The sequence below is a fragment of the Trachinotus anak genome, unplaced genomic scaffold (assembly GCF_046630095.1).
Source record: "Trachinotus anak isolate AG129_WGS33_773 ecotype Australia unplaced genomic scaffold, CSIRO_AGI_Tana_v1 ptg000003l, whole genome shotgun sequence".
NCBI classification, from domain to species: Eukaryota; Metazoa; Chordata; class Actinopteri; order Carangiformes; family Carangidae; genus Trachinotus; species Trachinotus anak.
In genome coordinates, this window is record NW_027273854.1 from 18,809,701 (window position 1) to 18,834,936 (window position 25,236).

The 25,236-nt window shown below is 38.5% G+C and overlaps 3 protein-coding genes across 7 annotated transcripts in view; 1 reads left to right on the top strand and 2 right to left on the bottom strand.

The window, feature by feature from the left end:
* The window catches only part of LOC139618429 (interferon-induced very large GTPase 1-like), a 266,067-nt gene that overhangs the window by 216,013 nt on the left and 24,818 nt on the right, over positions 1-25,236 (bottom strand). For 2 of the 5 annotated variants that reach the window (XM_071474327.1, XM_071474326.1), the window contains exons 2-4: positions 20,848-20,951; positions 20,707-20,741; positions 19,752-19,860 (exon numbers count right to left, since the gene is read on the bottom strand). In XM_071474327.1, coding sequence (XP_071330428.1) covers positions 19,752-19,860; positions 20,707-20,741; positions 20,848-20,935 — 232 coding nt within the window. In that variant the 5' untranslated portion in view covers positions 20,936-20,951. Of the gene's footprint in view, positions 1-9,412; positions 15,496-15,596; positions 15,635-15,790; positions 15,837-16,759; positions 16,801-17,034; positions 17,185-17,327; positions 17,446-17,726; positions 17,768-19,012; positions 19,583-19,751; positions 19,861-20,706; positions 20,742-20,847; positions 20,952-25,236 lie in introns of those variants that run through there. The other 3 variants (XM_071474334.1, XM_071474333.1, XM_071474337.1) reach the window with 3 other exon arrangements.
* The window catches only part of LOC139618456 (galectin-2-like), a 98,595-nt gene that overhangs the window by 40,111 nt on the left and 33,248 nt on the right, over positions 1-25,236 (top strand). The window lies entirely within an intron of this gene.
* On the bottom strand, positions 23,393-24,124 carry LOC139618452 (uncharacterized). The gene has a single exon (XM_071474388.1). The coding sequence runs from the start codon at positions 24,107-24,109 to the stop codon at positions 23,408-23,410; it is 702 nt and encodes a 233-aa protein (XP_071330489.1). The 5' UTR covers positions 24,110-24,124; the 3' UTR covers positions 23,393-23,407.

Here is a 25,236-nt window from a genome sequence, read left to right on the forward strand (position 1 = left end):
AGGGTGAACCCACTAATTTTCGCCTCTTTTCCTGCTGTAACGTCTCTCAGAGGACACAGACACACACCTGTCACCTGTCCAACATGGCGCTGTTACACCAAAAACTCGGCGGCTACACTGATCATGGGGATGAAAAACTGAGCTGCAGCTCTGAAAGTTTTAAAAAGACACAATCACAGATCGAAACATCTCATACGGAGGCCCCGACACTTTGACAGACTTTTACCAGTTTGCAGGGCGGCTAGCAGCTCACTCTCCCTCCACTGTTTCTGTGTTTGTGTGCTCTAAGTGCAGTGATGACATCACTCCCTGCAGTTGTGTGTCCTGAGATCAAAAAGAAAGACAAACTCAACTGGCTGTGAAAAAGGAGTGTATCGGCTTTTAATAATGAGTTTACCCGCATTTAAGAGCCCACTTATACCTGCTAATTTTAGTGGAAAATGGGTATTTGATGAGAGGATGAAGCAGATCTATCCTATACTATCCTTCTGGTCATGAAAAGAAGGAAAATATCATGAGTGAGTAACAATGATTATCTATTCATACATTATTCTCAAATTACTAATAACACCACACCGTTGGTATTGCTGCATCTAGGAAAGACACATTTTGGGAGGCAAGGCATAGCTAACCAGCGGGAGAGGGGGGAGAACCACTGATGCCAGTCCGTTCCGTACTTTTATACCGTTACAGCTTTAGGGGCAGGATATGCTAAGTGGGGGTCCAAGTGCGTCACCAGTACCCCGTTTAGGGCCCACCCAAAAAAATGCTCAACACAAAAATTATGAAATACAGTTTAACAGTATAACTGCACAATTCAGTACCACACAAGTTTCATGTTTCACACGTTTTCAGAATTAGTTCTCCCACATATATACTGATTTTATAAACAAATCAGTGAATTTGCTTTACAGGATCTTTAATAATAATTATGAATAATTAACAATTTATAGAAATATTTGATCATTCTAAAATTATTTCCCAATAACCAATCTGCTCCTACCTGTGCACAACAATCATTTTTACATTTTAAGAGGTTTTAATAATTGTTTTAATCTTCAAGAGTATATTTTGAGAGTTTTTAATCAATTATAATGCATTTTCATTTGCATTATTAATTATGTTTAAGAGAGCTAGAATGTTTGGTTTTAACACTGTCTTTTCTGAAGAGTGTTCTAATTGTCTCAAGGATGTGAGGGTCAAAAGCTCAGAGGCAGTTGGTAACTGTTTCATATGAGTAGAGATTTAGGTTTTGATAACCTACAAGAGGGATAATTAAAAAGGGATTTTTCTTTTCTTTTGTATGTGTATCCCAATATTATGTTGGTGCTCAGTTCGATAGGCATAGTTAGTTAATCAGTTAGTTTGTAAATTGCTTTACTGAACAGTAATAAACTGTGTAAGCATTCTTCCTGAGTATTGGAAAATAGAATATCATTTTAAGTGACACTGGAGGTTGATAAAATAAGTTCAATCCAAAGGAAAAGGAGCAAGTCAACTTTTCCCGTTGGACTGGATCAACAAGCAACCTCTACTGGTGGTTTAAAAACCCACTGGTTGGCTCCAACGCAAGAATCTGAGCAACACCAAAATATGGGCACTGATCAACTAAGGCACTGAGTAATTGATGGATCAGAGTTTGGTTAATTTATTTTAATGTCATTTTCAGATCATTTATGCATCCATTCTATTTTCTGTTTAAGATAAAATTAATTAATAACTTTTCATAAGCATTGTAATTTACAATTGTTAGGTATGAGATGATTGGTACTGTTTGTTTGATTTATTTTATTTGATTGTTATCTCACATCTTGATTGCATTATTGTATTCTCTTGTAAGTTGATTTATAGGCAGAAGTCATCCCTTGGATGTATTGTGATTTACGGTTGATATGGATACCATCAGAGGGGGTTTAAATTTCATAAGCTGGTGTGCCTTTGACATTTCCATCTTCATTAAGACTGTTAGTAGTGTTACTTCAATTCTGACAGATGTCTTATTTTATTAAATGAGTTAAATAGTTAATTGGTTTTAAGTTAGTGTTTATCTCATGATCAAAAAGGGGGTAACTGTCACAGAGATTTTCTTCACTTTCAGTGTTTCTTTTCTTTTCCTAGGCCTCACTCATTCTCTGAGAGTTCAGGCTATTAACAACCTTCAATGTTTGACTGTTTATCTTCTATTGTGACTGTGTCTAGAAGGAGCCACAACTATCCTAGCTGGGGTAAAGAAGGTCTTATAGATAAGGAGGTAGAAGGAAAACATAAACTTAGAAGATATTACTCAAATCTAGTTAGTGTCAAGGATGCGCTAAGTAGGTAAAAGGACAAGACACATGTAATATTAAATAGGTAAGAACCTGTGACAATGCGGGTTTTGATGTCCAATGGCATCTTCACACATGAATGTTTAGATAAGAGTTTAGCCTTATTTGGAGTAAGGTGTGGTAAATGTTGCAACTGTGTGAGATCTGAATATATACTAACTGTCAGACAAGACATCTTCAGAAATTGGTGTAGCACTACTCTGATACACAGCTGACTGTGTACTGCTCATCACTTTCTGCTTGGTGTTATTGTAAATAAATACCTGAAACATCTGAACTCCTGGTCATTGTGTCTTCATCAGCTCAAAAGAATTTCCATCACAGTGACCACGATCTACTAATGAAAATCCCAAATCGTTATCTAGTAACTGTTACAATTTGGGGAACAGCAGATTCAGACACAGACAGTTAGTGTGATATGATAAAATGCTTTTATTAGCATGCGCCACAGAGAGTACGAGTCCTTCTAGGGGTTTGGGGATTTGGGAAGAGATGGATCCAGTGGGGTTTAGGAGGTGTCCAGAGGTGGATGGTGTGGTGGACCGGTGAGTAGGCAATGTGAAGATGACAGATGAGTATGAGAGGGGTATCAAGATGAGGCTTCAGCGGGGGCTGGCAGCAGCACTGGTGCAAGCGATAACTGAGGGAGAAAGAGACACAGGTGAGAGCAATCCAAAAAACAATGAGCAGTGATCATGCAAAGCTTTTCTTTACTAGAGAGTTAGCGATGGCTTGGAGAGTTACCACAGTGAGAGTGGAAAACAATCTGGCGACAAGTGGATGAGGAGCCGGGGTTTTTGTACTGAGCTTGATGAATGATGATATGCAGGAGTGCCAGGTGTGCCAATGCTGGCCTTGGCTGATCTAAAGCAGCAGAACAGTAATCTTCGACTGCAGGTTCAGCAGGGATCTTCCCAGAGGTGATGGTTCTGCTGGTGTCCCTCAGTGACTTCACCTTCAGGTAAGTGGAGACCTTTGGAAACAATGATGTAGACACACTGGGTTGCTCCCTGATTCGGTCTTATCATCCTCGACTACCAGTAGTGAAAACATGAATTATAAGTGTTACTGACCTTGTCCATTGAAATCCTGCATTTTTCCGCTACAACTGCCTTTGCTTTCCTTGTTCATAGTATATTCTACAAGTAATCAGCTGAGTACACCTGAGAGAAGATAATTGGCTTCCTATGAGAAAATTGCCCTACTTCTCACTTGGTTTATGACCCAGAGTAAACGTTTTCATAACATGTTTATGGTCTCAATCGCTGGCATAAAGTCTTCTTCAATACAACATGATGTTCATTTTTAAAACTATAGTCCTCTTTAGAGGAAAATAGATGATAAAGTAGGGTATAGGGTATGCACTGGGGCATGGCGAACGTATGATTGACACATTGTCACTTGTCAATCAAGAGCAGTCCCTTTTCACAGACCCGACGATGTTGAATTAGCCATGAACTTGTTTTTGGGTGTAGTGTTGAATGTTGACGAGTTGTCCACACACAGTTTAAATTTTGATCTTCCATCGTATTTTCAGATCGTGAAGGTTAGTTTTAACTTTTTGTTTGTCTAAAATGTCAGCGTTGTTCAGCGTCTGGTTGAGCCAAAAGACACTCTCACGAATCGGCTGTTAAGTTTATCTGGTAAGTACATTTTACTTTTACCTTAACCCTTTTCTCGCTAGCCAAAATTAGCATCCCAATTTCCAATTGATATCATAGTATAGATAAATTACAAATGCACCTTGCTAGCTAGCTGGGTTAGCAGCCGACTGGAACAACAGAAGGCAATACTACATTTTCTGATGAGGTCCTCAGTTCACAAGCGGCAGATTGTAGCAATAACATTTATTGGATCTGTCCTTTTTATTTGACCCAATATTCTTGTTACTGGACAATCAAATATGCTCTCATAATTTGAAGTAGCCTAGAGATTACGTCACAGTGAAGTCAAGTGTTAATTGTGGTGTGTTGATGTGTTGTAATAAAGACCGTTTAATACAACATGTTTTCATACTTAGGTCCCTGTATGTGTGTCTGTAAGTGTCCTGTGTTACACTGATGTCTTTCTTTTTACCTCTGCAGAAGAAATTCTGTTTGCACAAAGGCACACGTTAGAATCTCCATTTAAAAACTCTGTTCATTCACACCGCTCATCACAATACAGTTAGTGTGTTATGTATAATATACAATATAGGAAATAACATTAGTAAATAACATGTAGCAGTTCATTCATTTGATACTGTAAGTTCACACACAATAGTCCTCAACTGAAGTAGACATTCATGCACTTATCCTGACAGCTGGTTCATGTATGTGATTAACTGTGATCTGTTATGTCTGAACTAAAGTCTTCTACTGTAATTTGAAAGGTTTCGATGCTAAAAACTGAATGACCACTGCCAACAGAAAGAGGACCTCATGTATGGACCACAGTGTTTGTTTCCATTCATCTGGTTGTGGAGAAAGGAGGCTGCATGGACAACATCCTTCGTTATCAGATGGATGGTGATGATGATGCCAGAAAACAACTTCCAGTTCAGGTGCCTCTGATGGAAAGACAGACCGGTTCTGTAGAAGTTTGTTTAATATTCTCTGTCTTTGGTGTTCAAAGGATCAGTTTCTTACTTTTGACTTCTGCTGTTGTTGACAGGTGATAATAACATTTTTATTTACAGAAGTAAAGTAAAGTAGAACAAGTATTTCCCAACTTGACATTTAAAGGACGACAGCTGGCACTGTCAAACCAGAGGTGCAAACAGAAGCAGAACGTGACTCCTGTAGCAGATGTGTGCTGCCGTTACCAACTCAGAAATATTAGCCTTACAAAATCGTTGGTGTGTACTGAAGATCTGACAGTGAGATTTCAAAATAGTCAAGTTCAGAAAGCAGCAAAGAAATTGATATTTGATGTCCTTTTATGGTTTTTCTTTTTATAGTGAAGTACAGCTTATGTACATTAGTTTTGTTCATATCTGCTGTTACTGTCATTGAAATGTGTTTAATGTGCTTTTCTAATTTGAGATTGTAGTTTTGTTTATGGAATCTTAAATAAATATAATGTGATTAAAGTGTACTGAGAGCATGAACTACAGAAGTGTTGCCTGGGTTTTACAGATTTACCATACACCTTGTGATGAATATAACAGTACAGATTGGTGAATGAGTTTTCAGTGTGATTGAAATTGATAATTCATAGCACATAAAGTACATAAAACGCATGGAAAGCACAAAATATCTGGCTTTTGATCCTTCATTGTCAATGTTCTGGGACATTAACATTTGATAAATATTTGTATTATTTATGTTGTTTATCAAAGCTAACATAGAAATAGCCTTCTAATTACAAATTCTGTCAAAACCACCATCAGTGCATTGTACAATCTGTGCATGTTGCTATTGTCAAAATTTATACCAGATATAATTCATACCATAAAACCATCAACAAACTTAGACGAAGCAACTCAAATACTTTTATTGCACCTTTAAAAAACTTAAATTTAAAATAATCATTAACCATCAACAACACTGGAAATGTATGTAAAAAAATTTACTGAAGTCAGTAACTTATAACAATAAAATACTTTTGTGGATTGTTACGTCCCTATTTGGCCAGGGGATGTGGGGAGTAACACAAATTTAAACCCAGGGAAAAGGAGAGGAGGAAAGCAGAAATATACAAAAAAAAGATAATTTACAATGACTAACACAAAGAAACATCAATGAAAAGCCGACTTCTTTGGAAGGAAGTGGTTGTTCTGCCTGAAACAGAGATACAACAAAGAATTAAATTAGCACCAAGACCAGGGTTAACAACTCTACCGAATCCGGTACACAGCTCACAGCTCACAGCTCACAGCTCACAGCTCACAGCTCACAGCTCACAGCTCACAGCTCACAGCTCACAGCTCACAGCTCACAGCTCACAGCTCACAGCTCACAAGCTGCCGAATGGCCCACTGGCACCGACTAGGTTCCTCCTCGAACTTTAAATACCCAAGCCACCTGATTAGTTAAGTGAACACTGGTGGGTTCACTTACCATGAGAACAGGGGAAGGGAAAAAGAAGGCGGATACCTGGAATGAGAGGAGGGAAACACACAACCACACCTACACACGGCTCAACAGCCGTAACATGGATCAAGGTAAAGGTGAACTGTCACAAGTTTGCATAATAAATTGTTAAAGCCCTCATTTTTAGTAACAAGTAGTAGAGGTGTTAGACAGCTCTTCCACTTAAGACCACTGCAGCCAAAACAATGGATGGAGACACCATCATCACCAAGGTCGTTCCCCGTGGTCACTGTAGCTCTCTGGGCTCCATGCTGGACGTAGCTGTCCCCAACAATCCAGACCTAGGCCGGCTGGGAAGAAACACTGTAATAGTGAGAGATGTATGATATTCCACGTGACGATCGATTGTACTGCGAGAATAAACATTAATCAGTAACACTGTTCTGTGGCGTAAATGAGCTCATTTCTGCTGATCTGCTGGGTCTGGAGGTCTCCAGCACAGACACAGACACCAACAGTTCACTGTAATAACGTTATCGTTTTGTAACTTAATGACACTGAAAACCTGCTGTCATCGTTAACACATTAAGTCAGGCAATAACCTTTGATTCACAAAACCAGTTTTAAAACACAACAGTGTTGTGTTTTACCACAAGATGTTATACTGCTGCTACTCTACAGTTAGCTTACATACAGTACATACTTACTCTGTGTGTAAGCTAGCATACGGTAACTTCAGTTACAATAACATTTCATTATCCGTGTGTACATTAAATTTGTGTGTTTGTGTTTTTTTTCCAAATGTGGACATGCATGCAGTTAGCTATTAAAAGTAAGTTAAACTTTACCTTGACTTATGGAAAATGACTGATTTCAGATTCACACGAAGCAGCCTCGCACAGTCCGTCAGATACCCGGTGTAGGTGGGCGGGCTCTCAGGTCAGATCCACCCCTCACTCCTCAGCTTTACCCTCTTCTCCAAATATAGTTTCTCCTGGTTTCAAAAAATCAAGATGGCGACGGCCAAATTGCAAACTCGAGGCTAAAAAACGGCAGGTCACAAACCAATGGGTGACGTCACGGTGGGTTGCCACTTGGTCTGGATGGAGATCATTTTGATTTTAAAACAATGTCAAAATGAAAACAATGTAGTGTGGATGTAGCCAAAGAAAAAGCTACTTGGAGGCAGAGGAATTACATTATATACATTTCAGCTCTATAGGATAGAAATCTGGGGATTGACTTATTGTATAACACGTCACATTGATTACTGAATAGTTAGTTGGTTAGTTTTCAGTGACTGCAAAGAGAAAACTGCTGGTTTATGATTCTTCTATCTAAACAGAGATGGAGGAAGAACAGGTGAAATGCAATTAATTGCAAAGTCCTTTCTGTGAAAATGAACTTATTCATAAAAATCTCATTTGCACTGTGTTTTAGCCTTGCCACAAAATGACCTGCTAGCATCATTTCAATGATCTTATCATTAGCTCAGGAGAAAGTGTTAACCAGGCAGGGCAGCTGATATCACTCTTCTGATTTAATTAGAAGAGCAGAATGGTTGCTTTAAAAGGGAGTGGTGCTTGAAGTCATTCTTCTTTTGTCAACCATGGTTACCTCCAAGGAAACACGTGCTGTCATCATTGCTTTGCATCAAAAGGGGCTTCACAGGCAAGGATATTGCTGCTAGTAAGTTTGCACCTAAATCAACCATTTATTAAATCATCAAGAACTCCAAGGAGAGAGGTTCAGTGGCTGTGAAGAAAGCCTACAGGCTCCCAAGAAAGTCCAGCAAGTGCCAGCACTGTCTCCTAAAGAGGATTCAACTACGGGATCGGGTCGCCAACAGTGCAGAGCTTGCTAAGGAATGGCAGCAGGCAGGTGTGAGTGTTTCTGCACACACAGTGAGGGGGAGACTTTTGGATGATGGTCTGGTGTTTCTCTCTCCAAGAAAAACTTCAAGAACAGACTGGCATTCTGCAGGAAGTACCAGGACTGGACTGCCAAGGACCGGGGTAAAGTTATTTTCTCTGATGAAGCCGCCTTCAGACTGTTTGGGACATCTGGAAACAGGATTGTCCAGATGAAGAAAAGGTGAACTCTACCATGAGTCCTGTGTCATTCCAACAGTGAAGCATCCTGAGATCATTCATGTGTGGGGTTGCTTCTCATCCAAGGGAGTGGGCTCACTCACAATTTTGCCTAAAAACACTTCCATGAATAAAGAATGCTATCAAAACATCCTCCAAGAGCAACTCTGCCCAATGATCCAGGAGCAAATTGGTGATGAACAATGCTTTTTCAAGCACAATGGAGCACCATGTCACAAGGCAAAAGTGATAACATAAAGTGATTGCATAAAGTCTGTCTCTATGGACAGTGTCCAAGAAGAAAACAACTAAATGGCAAAAGACTATGAGATTGCCAAAGACCATGAAAGCAATGTAAATAGTAGCACACTACCTATGATAAACACTTTTGAAAATATCAGTCCACACCACAGACTAGCACAACATGATCACTAAAGCATATAGACATAAAAAATTACAAGTGTTGATTATTTGTTGTTGCTGTTGACTGTTCTTAGATGTCTGTATACAGACAGTGCTTTCCATTCATCTTTCATTCATTTGATTAATCATACCAAACATGCCAAACATGAACTGTGGATCAGTTCATGTTTAGATGTTATGGAGTGATATATCATTAAAATCATTAATAACATCAGACCAGAACCTCCCTCTCTGCAAAGCTACATTTTCGATCACACAACTCTCATTGGTTGCTAATTTCCAGTTACATTTAGTCTAAAATAAATTGGTTGAAATCTTATTTGAAAGCAGTTTTCTGAAGTTCACTTAAAATGCTCATTTGTAATTTTTGCTGCAACTGCACTAAAATGTTCACAGCATTTTTTACCAATTAATCTCCAACTATTAAAATCAACTAAAACTAAATTAATGATGATAATGTTTATGATTTTTCTATGATTGAGCAAGTTTAATCTTTATCAAGAGAAAAATCTGGTCTTCTCTTAAAGCACATTCATAACAGAGGAGGTTTAGAAACCAATGACTGTGTAAAGGGTCTATTTATTACAGTAAAATACACAGGGTTGATATCTCTGTGAGTAATTACAGATAATATACTGCAGTAAGAATAGGAGTCTGAGGACATTAATCAAATACAGAACAAAACGAAATACTCCAAACACCAGAGAAACATGAAGAATAATGCATCAAATCCTTTAACAAAAACAGAAAACTGTGAGGAGACGATTATTGTAAAAAATTCTTATATAATGAAAACATATGAAGGTGAAAAAGTTCACATTACATACATGATTTTGATTAATGGAAATCAGTATCTCCAGTACAGGATTCATGCATTTTCACCATCAACAATACTTGAATAATAATCTCAAAACATCCACTTTATGAGTCACCCTGACTCAGTTATGTTTGATCATTTCTATTAAAACCCCTACATTCATTCCCAATTTGCAATCCTCGCTTCTCCTCGAGGGTCACAGAGGGGCTGGAGCTGATCCCAGCTGACATTTATAAAAAAATAATTACAGAGATAAAAATATAACCTTAATTAAAACTACACACCTTGTGTTGTCTGTTTTGATGCATTTTAATGAATGAAATGATGATTAAAATTGTACTATAGAGAAAAAAAAATTTAAACTAAGCAGTTAATGCTGCCATTCCTTATTTAAGATGAATGAAATTATATTTCTGAAAAAATGTCTCAGCTCAACATCCTACACCTGTCTTTGCTCTTTAAACTTCACAATTGTAAGAAATTTTCATGCTTCTTGTATTACAGTAAAAAGACACATCTTTAGACAAACAAAAATATTATTCTCATAACAATTTTTACTATACCTGATCATTTTTAAGAAAGGTTTCATATTGTATCAGTTTTTTTTCTTTTATATATCCACATACAAATGTCTTGCATCTTCATCAAAATAGAAAATATTACAAATTTTAGTGAAGGAAAGTCTCCTTTCTGATCTCGCTCATACTTTTTACAATTATCCTTTAACAGCTATATGCTGTGTTTTCCTTTGCTTTGATCCACTCTCAGGAATACTTATGGCTTAACTTTGTACTGCAAATCACTGTGTATATGTCATAGAAATAAAATACTAATACTTCAATTAAATTACATTGGATATATTCAAGTAATTAAAGTGGTCAAATTATAAATAGTTGCAGTGTCAGTCATTTATCTATTGTTGCACTCCTTTGTTCAGCCAAAACCATCTTTTTCTTTTATCAGATACTTTGATTAAAGCTGCAGGTCATTCACTGATTGTACATTTCATCCAGACTTTGAATCGCTTCCTCTTTACTGTGTTTTCTCCACTCACTGGGAATTTCTCCATTACCCTGGAATTTTTTTTCATGGTGGTCCTCCAGTTGCTCTTGAAATCGACACACAAACCATATCCAGTATGTCAGCTTAGACTCATCAGCAGTGATCTTCCACTGAGCATATTTATCCCCGCCCTTTTGGTACTGTTTATAAGGAATTATTTCATCTGAGTCATAATGGGGATAGAAAAACTTATCACTTGCAACTGATGTTGTGCAGAAATCGATGACCAGATCCACTGTGCCTCTACGATGCCATCCATTAATCCCAGAGGGGCGATGAAAAGGGACACTGTGGTGATCAGGGCTGTGATCTTCTATGGTGTTGGTACAAACAGCTGCACAGAATGGACACTTCTCCCAGCAGCACTTGCACAGCTGATCAATGAGGATTTGATCAGGTGTCAGCCTGAATTCACTCATGTTATTCAGTGAGAGGCTGCTCATCTCCTTCATGATGAGTACAAGGCCTTTCTCTATCTCTTCTTTAAGAAAGTCAAAGTTGTTTATGTCTCTGAAGTTCTGAGAACAAATGTCTTCAAACATCAGCTCATCTTTCAGCAAACTGGTAAATTCCTCCAGCCACATGTCTGTGTGTCCTCTCTGGGTTTTGACTCTCTCTGTTGCAGTAAATAAAGTCGGACTCACAAATTGTTTCATGTCTTCAACATTTTTCTTGAGTATATCCCGTGCTTTATCTTTGTGAGATGTGAAGATGTATTTCTCTACTTCCTCTTTTATAAACCTCTCTACCTGTTCCCTTGGTTGATGGATGTAGGTGATGAAACCTCTGAAGTCCTCTTTCTCTGCCAGTGACTTCAACACATGTTTCTCCAGGTTCAGTCTGTTCCCACTGAATGCTGGGAAACTGCACCTCATCTTTCCAGCCAGATCAATGGCAGTCTTGTTGCAGACAGCCTCAACAGTGGAAACCTTCAGTTTTTCACAGATCAACTCTCCAAGCACAACAGCAGAAGAGCTTCCTTTATAGAAGGTTCTGAAAATGTTGTAATATTGATGCTTTTTATTCTCTAAATAAGTTAGAGCATCATTGTTCATCTTGAATTTCTTGTGGGACTCTGAAAGCCAACTCTCAGCTCTGTCAAACACATACAGTAAGAGATCAACTGTAAACTCCTTCTTCAGAGCATATTTCCTCTTTGATTCAAATTCTGTCACTTTTTCTTTGACATTTTTGGCCACTTCTAGCAAATAAGTTGGACTGTAGCCACTTGTAGCAACAGGTTTGCTCCTGATTGTATCAAATGAATGTTTTTCAACATTGTCAATTAGGGATCTGATCAGTTGTTGGTCTTCATGATGAAAAGACCCTTTAAAGTAATTTAATACTTTTCTACCTGCTTTTGAAACACGGTCACGCAATTGGCTAATTGTCCTCTGTCCTCTTGTGTCTCTTTCGCTCTCTTGAAGTTGTTGGTTTTCCTCACAATGCTCCTGATACTTGGTGAGGGTCACATAATCAAAGTAATTACCGATCTCTGATATGTTTTTGTATCTGCCACTGCTTTTGGATTCGCCTATAAGAGCCCATTCAAAACCAAGTTCATACAGGATAATTACATGATCTTCCTCCAAGTTGATGTCTTCAATAGGTTTTATATCTGCAGTAAGTTCTCTCACCCAGCCTCTCCAGACAGAGTCAAACTGCTTCTTAAGTTCCTCTTCATCTTGTGTCTTGTCTTTTAACTGCTGAGCGAGCTCTTTGCTCTTCTGTAGCAGCTTGTTCTCAAACTCTGTCTTCTGACCATCAAGCTTTTTACAAGCTGTCTTCTGCTGAATAACTTCATCCAGTTTTCTTTTCACTCCTCTCACCTGTTCATCATGAAACTCCTTGATTTTGTTTTCAAATCGGCCTCGCCACTGAACCAGCATTTCTTTGTCTCTGTCATCATCAAAGTACTTTCTCATTTCTTTTTTTATTTCTTCATATGTTTTGCTCATTTCTTTAGAAAGATAACTGAGCTCAACCTTGTCAAGTTTTCCATTTTCAATTCTGTTATAAAGCTGGTTTTCAATGGTCAACATGTTGCTCCTCAGGGCCCAGGTCCAGTTCCCGTACTGGACCTCAAGGTTTCTGTACACTTTGATTTCAAGAGTGTTTTTGAAACTGAAAACAAAGTGTTCGTTCATCAGGGCTTTCCACAGGTCCTGGATTTTGCTTTTGAACTGTGACAGAGTAATCCCAGGAGACTGTGAAGCTTTGGAGAGGACGATGTTCTTCAGCTCTTGGACGCTCTCGCTATAACCTGGATTTGGGGGAGCCATAGGTGGACTTCCCTCCCATAGTTGGGCAAAGTATTTCACATCTTTTTGCACATCAAATGCAATGACATCACTTAAACACTCAGCATCACAAACCTCCTCTTTGGCAGCGAGTTGGGCCATCTGGTCCAGTTTTTCTTGCAGGCGTCTCTTTCCATCCATGTTTTTCTCTGCAGCTGCAATATCTGTAACATTCTGGTGAACAAACACACAACTTGGAGACAGTTGAACTTTCTTCATCCTCATGAAAGCCTGGACAACAATCTGCAGAATGTCCTGCATGTCAGCTGGATTCTCTCCAAAGATGTTGATCAGTGTCATGTTTCCCAGACCAACAACAAATGTTGCCAGTTCATTGTCGTGGTGAAGAGTGGCGTTACCTGCTAATTCAAGAGCACGCAGTCCTTCAGTGTCCACCACTAGAACGTAGTCAAACCTGAAGTCTTTCTTCCTCTCCTCTGACACTTTGACCAGCTGCATGAAGGCACCCTTGGTGCATCTGCCAGCACTCACGGCAAACTGTAACCCAAACATGGCATTCAGCATAGTTGATTTTCCACTGCTTTGTACACCCAAAACTGACAACACAAACACTCTCTGGTCACCCAGTCTCTTGATGACTTCCTCTAAAAGACTAGAGATCCATGTTAAAGGCACATGACCTGCATCTCCATCCATCAGCTCCATGGGGTGTCCTGATATCATCAGCTCTGCAGCCAGCTCAGGGTATTTAGACCAGTCAGTCTGTCGCCTCTGTGTTTGTTTCTGCAGAGATTTATGGGCTTCATAGATCTGCCCCATTTCTCTAAAGATGTGCTCCAGACCAAAAGTTGCTGACTGCAGTTTTGATGATACTTGTTCAAACTCAGTTTGTTTTCTGTTTAATTGATCAGACTTGTCATGTTTCTCCTTCAGAGCCAAGACCTCAGACCACTTGTCATCATAGTTTTGGAGAATTGAAGTGAGATTATCTGTGGAGAGAGCATCTATTAAGATCTGAGTCCATTTCAGGAAATACTCTTTGTCTGTTGATGGCAGAGATGAGAGACTTTCAATGAACAACTTCATCAGTTCACTACAGGAAGCATCACATTGTTTCTGTCGAATTGTCATCAGTTCCTTTTGCTTTTCACTTTTCTCCTTCTCAATGTTTCCTTTGAGATGATGCAGTTCTTTGTTTATTCTGCACCACTCATGCCACAGTCGGCCTTGACAAGGGAGGAATTTATCTTTGATTTCTGAAACGTCCATCTCCTGAAGAGCATTCATTACTTTCTTTGCAGCAGATTTCCCTTTTTGGCAGACTGCGTCATCTTCATCCACTCTGATTCCAGAGACCTTGGCCATGGTTTCAAGCTGGAAGGATGTATGTGGTCCAGACAAAATCTTTCCAATGATCTTTTTTAGTTCTTTGGAAACATCTGACTGGCTTCTGTCTTTTAGACCCATTATGTATTTTCCCTCTGTCTTCTGAATTACACGACGATCATCATTAGTAATGAGACAAATGAGAGGCTTTGGAGACTCAAGAAGGGCTGAGATGACTGTAGTACTACTGGCACCTTTTCTCAGAGTTGGTAACAGAACAACATTGATTGAAGAATTTTCAATCAGCATGTCACGCTGTTTTTTACAGCTTTTTTTTGACAGAGCATCACCATGAAGATTACAGAAGGCAATGCAGTCAGTGAAGGCATCATTGGGTTTTCCAGCAGGACAGTACCAGGCGATCTCTGCCACACCATCCATCAAATGGCAAGATTTGGTGCTATCTGGGCAGTTTCTGTGGAAGAAAGTGTTGTGACGGTCGTTGATCAAAGTGTTGATCAGCTCAGATTTAGACACTGAAAGTGAACCCAGGCGGAAAAATGACACCATGGGTGTCTCAGCTTCACAGATGGGCAAACTCTTCATGGTGATGATGCTTGAATTATCTTTGGTTTGAGTTTTCTTCCATGTTTTTCTTATTTGCCTGAATGTCCACAGAGGACACTCAACATCCATTGTGACTGGATCAGGAACAAGCAAAGGTAAGGCATACTGACACTGAGAGAGCTTTGTCATCATGTTCTGCTTCAGGAAACTGTCTGAGCAGTGAAATACTGCCATTTGAACGTCCATTGGATGAATGTGAGTCTGTTTTAATTGATCACATTCTCCACTGGTTTCATAAAAAGCATCTATAAGACTTTCTTTTGCATTTGAACTGTCAAACACTGCAACAGGATTTGAATGGCTCACCTCATCACTGTCTTGTCTTACAGGAATATATCTGGCTCTGTAATCTAACATCATCAACCTCTGAAGAAAAGTATGAGCTAGATCTTTCTCAGATGTTTCATGGTCCTGTTTCACAGGTGGACCTATTTGAAGAAAATCTGCTGGAGACAACTTCTGTTTTTCTTGAAGTTGAAGTCTGTGAAGCAGTTTTTCTCTCTGACTTTGGTTCTTGCTGTTGTTCTCCTCAGAAATCTTCTCTGATGGCTATAAACATTGAATAAATATGTACTAGATATAAAAAATGTAGAAGACAGATAGAAGTAAATAGTACTCAGCTCTGGTTTAAAGAAAGTGGAGTTACTTACTTGATCTGTGTTTCCACTTGTATCCATGTGTAAGGTACCTACAGGACAACAATTAACCAGAGTGCCAGATCAAGGTATTATTCAACTCATTTATTTTTCTAATGTTCTCTCCAAATTATTTTGAATGTAAAGCTTACTTAATTCTCTTTTGAGTGTTTCATTTAGTTGTAAATGAAATTATTTGAAAATGTTACCTTTCTCCTTGGCTTCAGCATCACCAGAGTTATTCACTGGGTCACTCTGTGAAAACATGTGATTTTATACAACCTTGAGTTTACTGGTTTAAAACTGTTGCGATCAAGTGAGTGACGATCAAAAACAGCAATCATGTTTCCATTGCAGTTTTGCACAAAATAGAAGCAATTTTTCTTTTTTAAAAAGTCAACAAAACACAATTGTGAATTGTTTGTGTTTCCATTGAGTGATGTTGTGCAAATCAACTAAAGCTGAGTTTTCTCCTCTCTTTATCATTCCAATAAAATATCGTGGTGGATTTCCAGCATCTGCTCACAACAATCATTGTAGTTTTAAACAAAGGCAACAAGATCATCTGGTGCACATAATGATGGAAAGGGAAACCCTCTATATCTGGCAGCAGCCCTGTATCAGGGATTTTTGGGAGATAATAATCTACAAGATTTTTGTCATGTGACCACGTGTCATGTCATGTGACTTAAATCGCAGAATTTCACTCATTTTCATAAACATTTTTTTTTAGTTTGAAATTTCAAATTTAGCAATAGGCAGTTTAATGGAGACGCAGCTACTGGTATGCTGTACCAATTCAGAGTACAATAGCACAAACTAGAATTATTGCCTTGTGGTCATATGCTTCCGCCAATGAGACTAGTTTCAGACACATCCCTGTTTAGCCAGAGTCATATACAGTATTAACCTTTGTGTAAAATGTTGTCATAATTGCTGTGTGAAGTATTGAGTAATGACTAATTAGTGTTTTATGACCATGACCTTGACCTTTGACCTCTGACCATCAAAATCTAATCAGTTCATCCTGAAGTCTAAGTGAACATTTGTGCCAAATTTCCTTCAAGGCATTCAAATTGCATTCACAAGGCCTCAACCATGTTTTCTGAGATTACCAAGACCCTGACCTTTGAAATGTTGCTGTATGACAGTGACTACTGAGGGACAGGGAAACTCACCTTTTCCTCTGTTGTAACTGCTCTCTCCTCCTGCTGATCTACTGCAGGGTAATGGAACAACAAGCAGATCACAGGATCAAACATGAGAGAAATAGCTTAACCGTTAGTTAGCAACATTCCATGTTGATAAGATTCATGTTTCAAAGAATATGTATAGTATATTTACACCATTCATTGTTCAACAACATTTATCTACACAAAAAAGAGACAATATGGCTCATTTGAATTTTGCAGAAATTCAATACAAAAATCAAGAGAGATGAAGTTTTTCTCACGTTCTTTCAAAGCTGTTGAAACAGTCTGAGATGTTGAACTTGAGTCCTTCAGTTTATCAGTTTCCTCTGTGGACTGCTCACTCATGATACTGCTGCTTTCATTGTTGATCTGTTTATCTTCATCAGTCTCTCCTGCTGACAGCTCTAATCCTACAAATGTCACACATTAGTTTAATTACTTGGTTTACGTGTTTGGTTTATGCACTGTGTAACTGTTGAGATAGATTGAAAGTAAAATAATTTAAGCATAAACATCTGTGCTACTTTTCTTTAAATTTCCATTAAAATGTTACCTTTCTCATTGGATGCCAATGGTATTGTAGACATGACTTCAGGTTCTCCCACTGCTGTTGTGCTCTCATTGTTTTTTTCAGAGTTTTCAGCATCACCAGGTTCATTCACTGGCTCACACTAAGAAAACAGGAGACTTGATCTGACCTTGTTCATTTGAACTTTGAAGATTAAGTATGTGAAGATGAAAAATGCACACAGTGGTACTGTACAACAGCACAAAAAATAAAAACAAGGGAAAAATCAGCTTATCAAAGCTACAACCAGTAGGTTACTGGAGTCTCCAACCTTCAGCTGAAGTTTCAGGTGTTTGCGCTAAATCATAACCTGACCTCATAAAAAGGCAATGAAATACAAATGTTGCTATATGACAGTGACAATTGAGGCTCAAAGGTTCTCACCTCTATTTCTGTTGTAGCTCCTCTGTTCTCCATCTCATCTGCTGCAGGATAATGTAAAAACAGCAGATTGTATAAGATCAAGAGGAGCTGACTTGATCACTGCTTTCAGCCAGAGAAAAATCATAGCAGCTTTATAGTTTTTCTCAGTAGCTTTGAACAACAAATGAAAGATCAAGATTCTCAAAAACATTGTGTATAAATTTCAAGTTCAATAGTTAATGTATGTCTTTCATACAAAAGTCAAATATATAAGTACAAATACAAAGATCTTTATATTATCCAGTGATGCTTTGCATTAGTGATGAAAATGGATTAAAGTCCTTTTCTAATGATCTGTGTAACTCTGATGTGTTCAGCAGCATGCTCACTGTGGAAATCTACACATGCAAAATATTTGAGCCACTGATGGAGCTTTTCAAAATTAAATGTGTTGTAGGTTTAAATCTGATAAAAAAGAATTGATCACAGTCAAGATCATCATCTTTCAATTTAAGCAGATTCACCCTCAAATTTTGCAATACAACTGTTGTCATATTTAATTTGGAGGTGCAGCTTCTCAGCTATGATTCATTAAAACACATTAACACCACAGGTAGTGATCCTGAGGTTTACACAAGAACCACAGCTACTGGACATGGACCATGCAGACATCATAGAGAGACAACAGGCGGCTCATACAGGAGGGAGGATGTTAAAATACTGTATGTGATGTGCTTGGTCAGGACAGGTGGACAGAGGTGAACAGTCAGAGACTTGTAGGTGAGGGTAGTACTTTGTAAGAAGATGTTTTTTTGAACTGTACGTACAAATATCTAATGAGATGGTGTCAGCAGATAAACAAGAGTGTTTGGATGACAAATATTGAATATATTTTTTTTTACTTTACTGTCACATACAGTAAACAGTACTTACTGTGAACAGAGGAAACTTGTGGATGCTCTTTTAAATCTGGTGTTTGTATGAGTTTATTCAGTTGGCTGTAGATGATATTTGACTTTATTGTTGGTTTATTGTCAGTATCATTGAAAATGACATGAAGAAATACTATTTTATTATCTTTTGTCTTCTTGACATTTCCTCAGACATTTGACTTTGAGTTGATGAATCATTGGTTTAATCTTTAGCTATGACATGTACTTTATAAACTGATCATATTTAAAGTGTTACTGATAGATAGATAGATAGATAGATAGATAGATAGATAGATAGATAGATAGATAGATAGATAGATAGATAGATAGATAGATAGATAGATCTGTGAACAGCAACATCTCATAAAATCTCACCTGTTTGATTCTGATGAAACACTGAGGAATCTGACGTTTCTTCTTCTTCGTGCTCTTTATTTTCACCACAGGTCAGTCCATTGTAGCAGTGTGGATCATTTTCAGAGACCATGACATCCACTTTCCCCAACAGCGCAATTATTTCATTTTCATCTCTCATACTTTTTGTACATGTGTGGAATCTTTTTTCAACAAAACTACTATTGGCTTTCAGGTCTGTCAGTGCTCGGTCACATTCTTCATCTGAGCCATGAGTCACAACTGTCATTAAATAAGCAAGTGATTCTTTGCCAAAGGTTTTTTCTAACCACTGCACTCCTGAGCTGTAATGGCTGTTCTGCAGACCATTTGGTAGCAGGAGGAGAAAGGCATGAACTCCCTGATTTAATGGGAATTTGTCAGTGTTTTGTTGACCAAGCATGTTAATGACAGAGATGTGTCGACCACACAAATCATAGAGTGAGAATGAAAACTGTTGTGTTTGCTCGTCATGGTCAAGTAAGATGTTTTTTGATCCAACCTCAATAGAATTTGTGTCACCAATTAACACAAGTGTGAGCTCAGGCAACACTGAAACAACAAGAACAACATCTGTATGTTATTCTACACAAATCAGTGACACAAAGCTTGTCATACCTTTGTTTGTGCTTTCATGATTCTTCACAGTGTTTGAAACTCAGCTGAAATATAATTTGTAAAACGTGTGATTTCCTCAGTTAATTCTTTGTGAAAATCTCACCTCTCTCTTTGGTTGTAGATGACAGAGACTTGATTTCAGACTCTCCTCCTGTGGTTGTATCATTCTGCTCTGGATGTTCAGCTTCACCAGGTTCATTCACTGAATCAGACTAAGAAAATAGATTTTATTCAATGATGACTTCTCCTGGTTTGATCCACTGAGATTAAAAATGTTTTTATTGGGAACCAAAACCAAGAAAACAGCATCAAGATCAATGTCAAAATTGAAGATCAACAAATAAAGTTTATACATTTATTCATTGAAGGCGCTGCCTCTAAAACCATAGTGAGTGTGAGGGTCACTCTCCCTCTCCTCTACCAGTGGACCCACTGACACATTTCCACAAGAACTTCATCATTTCACTTTATCTGAGAGTAAAGTTGCTGCTTGTTTTATACCCAACAGAGCACAAGCACTGAGGACATTGTTGGAACTAACTGCTCCAATACTTTTGCATTATATTCATTTATTCATCCATTGTCCAATCATAACCTTCTAACCTGTTGCATGTGTTTTGGAAATGTTTCCAGGTCTGACCCAGTAAGATTGCTGTGGTGACTTTCACATAAAAGTGACCAAGGTGCTTTTTCAGACATGAGACCCACATGTTAAACTGCCTTCAGATTAATGTAAAGGGTCACATCTGCAGGTGGGAAAACAGTATAATAAAAAGTCAAGTTTTCTTTGTTAACGTTTGGTCAAGTTCACTCATCCACTGCCAAACATGAAGCAGCTCATAAAATCAAAACCTGATCAGTTCTAGAAGAAAACACAATTTCACAGGTCTGATCTTTTTGGACAGTGTGGACACTGTGTGTGCTATGAACTCTTATCATTTTAGATTTAGAGATTCTCTTAAGGATTCTCCGACAGTAAATACTGATTTGACTTAGAAAGAATGGGACACTGTCAGAATAAATACAGCTGTATGATGGTGACTTATCTTATATTTTACCTTGGTTTTAGCGGCACTTCCCTCCAGCTCATCTTCTGACAGGTCATGTAAGAAGAAGCAGATTGAACAGGATCTATCATAAAAACAATATGTAGTTTGCTAACAATATTCAACTTGTAAATTGTCTAACTTTCAAATTACCTTTGTCATCTCTCACAGATGATATTACAGGTTGGGTTTCAGACTCTCCTCCTCCTCCTGCTGTGTCGTCACGGTTCTCTCTCTCCATCTCATCGACTGCTCATCTTTACAGTCATAAGACAAAGCCATTCAGACAAATGTGATAATTAACTGTTATTGGAAAATGCAGGTGAAATGTAGCAAATATTGAAAAATTTCTCTTAGAGTAAAATGCAAGTGAGGACTTTCTGTGTATTTTGCTGAAAAAAATAATTTCAAAGTGAGCAAACATGACATATTTTTAAAATGGCGAATGATAGTTAAAGGAAATGGCCGCCAATGAGAACGCCTGTCTTTCACAGTCTCTGCTGTGAGCTGTTGTTTAACCACATCAAAAGTGAAAGCAGAAAACATTCTGACACACCCAGATCAAACACACTTTAAACAGTTTATATTTCACCTCTGTTTTTATTACTTAAACTGTAATTTGCATGTTCATACATCACATGTACAGTATCCATGATTTAAACAAGAAAAAATAGTCAACAAAAATGTGAACATGCAAGATTTCATTTCTGACTTCAGCTGCTGAGTGACAGTTTAAACTCTGAATCAAAATAAATGTAACTCCTGTTGGTTTGGTTTTTATGTTATTAGAGAGAAAATAAAACTTGTTTTTCTGATGTGAGCAATTTCCAATTTTTTTCACTGAAAGCCACAAGAGTCAGGTCAAGATCAAATAAATGTGGCTCTGCACAGCAACCATACACACTTGGTTATACACACTATTCCACACAAGTCATAAAAGACAAGACTTAAGAAGAAATGTCACAGTTTGAAACCAGAGTTTATGTTTGAACAGTCAGTGTCTGTTATAAAAACTATATACATTTTTAAGGTATTTACTCAAACACATTGTACAAATGTTGTACAACCTCACCTTTGTTTTGTGTTTCCTCAGCTCAGTGTGGTGTGTGTAGATGCGCCTCTTATGAACCCTAACAGTTGTTACTGTTCTCTATATTACAGATCAGACGATTCGATACATCAGCCCCTCACAAACCCCTCCCACCTGCTCCCACCCCATATCACAGATGAGGTGAAAGTAAAACTAAGACTGTTCTGCTCTTTCTGCTCTAATTTCCATGAAACCTCGTTACTTAGAGGAAAGTCACAGATTAAGAATTTTATGTGTTTAATATTGTCTTCAGATAAAAGTGGCGGCAATAAAGACACAATTCAGATGTGTTTTATTTTGGTAAGACTTAATACCGCAACAGTTGTTTTTCACAGACAACTAAAAACACTAAGACACTCAAGAGCCACCAGTAGCTCACCCCCCTGTTTTAGAGTTAACTCACCCAAAGGTTCAGAAGATATTTTCTGCACAAACCATGGAAGTGGAGTTCATGGAAGCAACACGACTTCACTCAGTAAATCTGCTTCAAATGCAGCTACATCAAATACACAGATATACTCACTGCTCTTCAACACTAAATAATTATTTTGTCAGTTTCTAATGAGTCACACTGTGGAGTTTGTTTATATCAGATATGCTGTAGGCAACAAGCAGTGATAGCAACTCCTCTGGATAACAGAACAGATGAACTTTTCCTAGAAACAGTAAATATGTTGCCATGTATTAGGTGTGTTAACCTGTTGGCTTCAGCTTGAGTCTGTTTTTCATGTTTGTTCACATTTTAGACCTATAAGTGAACTGAATGAGCTATTTTAAGATCCTCTTTGTTATGTACAATTGTATAGACTGACAGCTATCACTGGATCACTTACTGAGGAGCTTTTTTCTTCTCTGATTTCTAAGGAGATACATGGACGTTTATTTAAAGTGGTGTTCTCATGTCTGTGTGTTCAGGTTTGACTCATATTTTTTGACACAAAAACTGACACTGATGTGAGTTTTTTTGATGACTTATTTAAACATCTTATCCATCTTATTTGGTCCGGAGATCAGTTTGAGTGTTTTGATACATTATGTGAATACATACAACCAGTAATATAAGACATGAGGAGCTCTCTGTCACAGCCTCGCTGTGACTGCAGCATTTTCCCCAGTGTTCCCTGTGTCTGTCTTTTCCCCCTGTCTGTTTTTTTTTCTGAGGCGGCGCAGTGGTGTAGTGGTTAGTGCTGTTCTGGGTTTGAATCCCGGGCCTGGGGCCTTTCTGTGTGGAGTTTGTATGTTCTCCCCGTGTCTGCGTGGGTTCCCTTCAGGAGCTCCAGCTTCCTCCCACAGTCCAGAGACATGCACAGTATGTGAGAGTGCCTGGTTGTTTGTCTCTGTCTGTCAGCCCTGTGCTAGACTGGTGTGCTGTCCAAGTGCTCCTCAACAGGGGCATGGTGCAGCACTGACTACCTGGCACACCTGCAACTCATCCCTGCTTTCCCCCAAGGATTCACATTCTCTCTCTCCTGCTGTTTTATTTAGACCTTTTATTATATCAGCCTTGTCTGCATCTGAATCTGCTCCTGGTTCCAAATAGAAATAACACCCAAATGTAACACACTTTATTTTGTTAAAGTAGCTCAGAATAAAAAAGGTCGGAGACTCCTGCTGCACATGATACTAAAGGTACAAACTGTAAATGACCTTTAGTATGATCAGTATATTTCCATAAATGTGTATATTTCCATAAACTGCAGGAGAAGGTGTGTTGTTGTTCACCCTTGTTCCCTTTGTGAAGGACTCTCCACCATAATGACGAGACAGCACGTCAGCTGCTCTCTGAAACCTTTCTGCCTCCATTACAGGCTCCGCTCTCTGTGGAGACCCAGCGGACGCATCAGGCGTCCTCAGAGACCTCCTGTCCTCCTCTTGCTCTGTCCAGTTAGAGCTACAGGAGCGGCCCCTGTTGTTCATGCTCCTGCTGAACGAAGGGCTGGGCGAAGTCACCCCAGGGCTCTGCACAGGCGTCTCTGATAGAGAGCTGTCGTCTTTATCTTCTTCATCTCCTCTTTCATCTTCCTCACCTGCTGCCTGGCTGTGATTGGACATCTGAAGGCAGCTGGGGTTGTCAATCAAGCTGAGCACCTCAGTCATAAGGGAGGGGCCGAGGTCTACAGTGAACGAGGTGAGGGAATCTGAGCGTTTCAGTGCGATGCTGCCGCTGCCGTCTGGTAGAGACCCTTTCTGGGCGTCTCCATCTTGACACTGTCTGTCAAGGCGAGAGAGGCGGGGCAGAGTGACAAATCCAGACGCAGTCCTGCAAACAGAGAGGACAAGAAAACACACTGACGTCTCTGATATGACACAAGGAAAAGAAAACATCTCAGGCACAGTCTCACATTTGAAGATGGCAGAATAAAACCATACAAAAATAATATCAATGATGGTATGTTACAAGCACTGTGTTGTAGCTGGATTTGGGATTTAAACTTACGTTTTTAATACATTTTCAAATTGAAGGCACGTTACAAAGTGCAGACCTCTGTCAACACTTCAGGGGAAATCCATCCTACGACAGATATGAAGAGTAAATTTATTTTTTCATTAGAAACTAAAGGACATTAAACTAAGCTGGACATAAGATGATGAAGAGTTTTTCTTTGCTACATTCAGAATAATAATTGGTGTAAATCTGATCTCCATATGGCAGTAAACCTGCCATCTTGTGTTGATTGTTATTAGTCCCATTATACACAATTTAGTTCACTATAGTCTGTCTTAGTCAGTATTTATTCAAAATAATGATAATAAAAAATACATTAAAGAAAATAATAAAACACATCGAACGATAAATAATAGAATCAAATGTGCTGACTGAATGAGCTGTTATACAGGACGCTTGTCCAGCATTTCAAGTACTTGACCACAGGGTGGCAGCCTGTGACAACACAGCAGCAGTTTGTTTTCCACACCAGCTCCACTTGAAGAGAAGGACACACTTCATCTTACAACTGTCAAACAGCAGAAAACAAGAGGAGATGTAGAGAGAGCATGATGTCACTGAAAGGAGGGAAACACAACAGATATAAATATAAATGTGAAGTGAGCTTCTCATGGAGTCCAGTGAAGACTGGGTGACATTCAGTTGATAAAAGTGGAAAATAAATAAAATAATAAAAGACCTTTATAGACATTGTAAGGAAAGATATTTACTGTCCTAAAAATATTTTGTAAAGTCTTGGTTTAGTCAGTTATGTTTCTTTGCAGTATTATAATTTAGATTTAAGCAGAGGAGTTCCTTTGTTCTTCTATTAACCCCCAGTTGTGATAAGCTGTGATTCTTCTCAGTTAATCTTTGCTGATTTTTATGCAAAATAAAAATAAAAAATGCTTATACTATGTGAAATTACTTAAGGACCATGTAACCAAACACTTAGTTTAATCTCTCTCCTGCCAATACTAATAATTATTACCTACATTTGTTATTAAAGAAATGATGTCTCATGCCA

Bases quoted from the DNA above. Each gene is read 5' to 3' on its own strand.
- LOC139618452 (XM_071474388.1), bottom strand. From the start codon at position 24,109: ATGTTTTCTTTTCCTTGTGTCATATCAGAGACGTCAGTGTGTTTTCTT.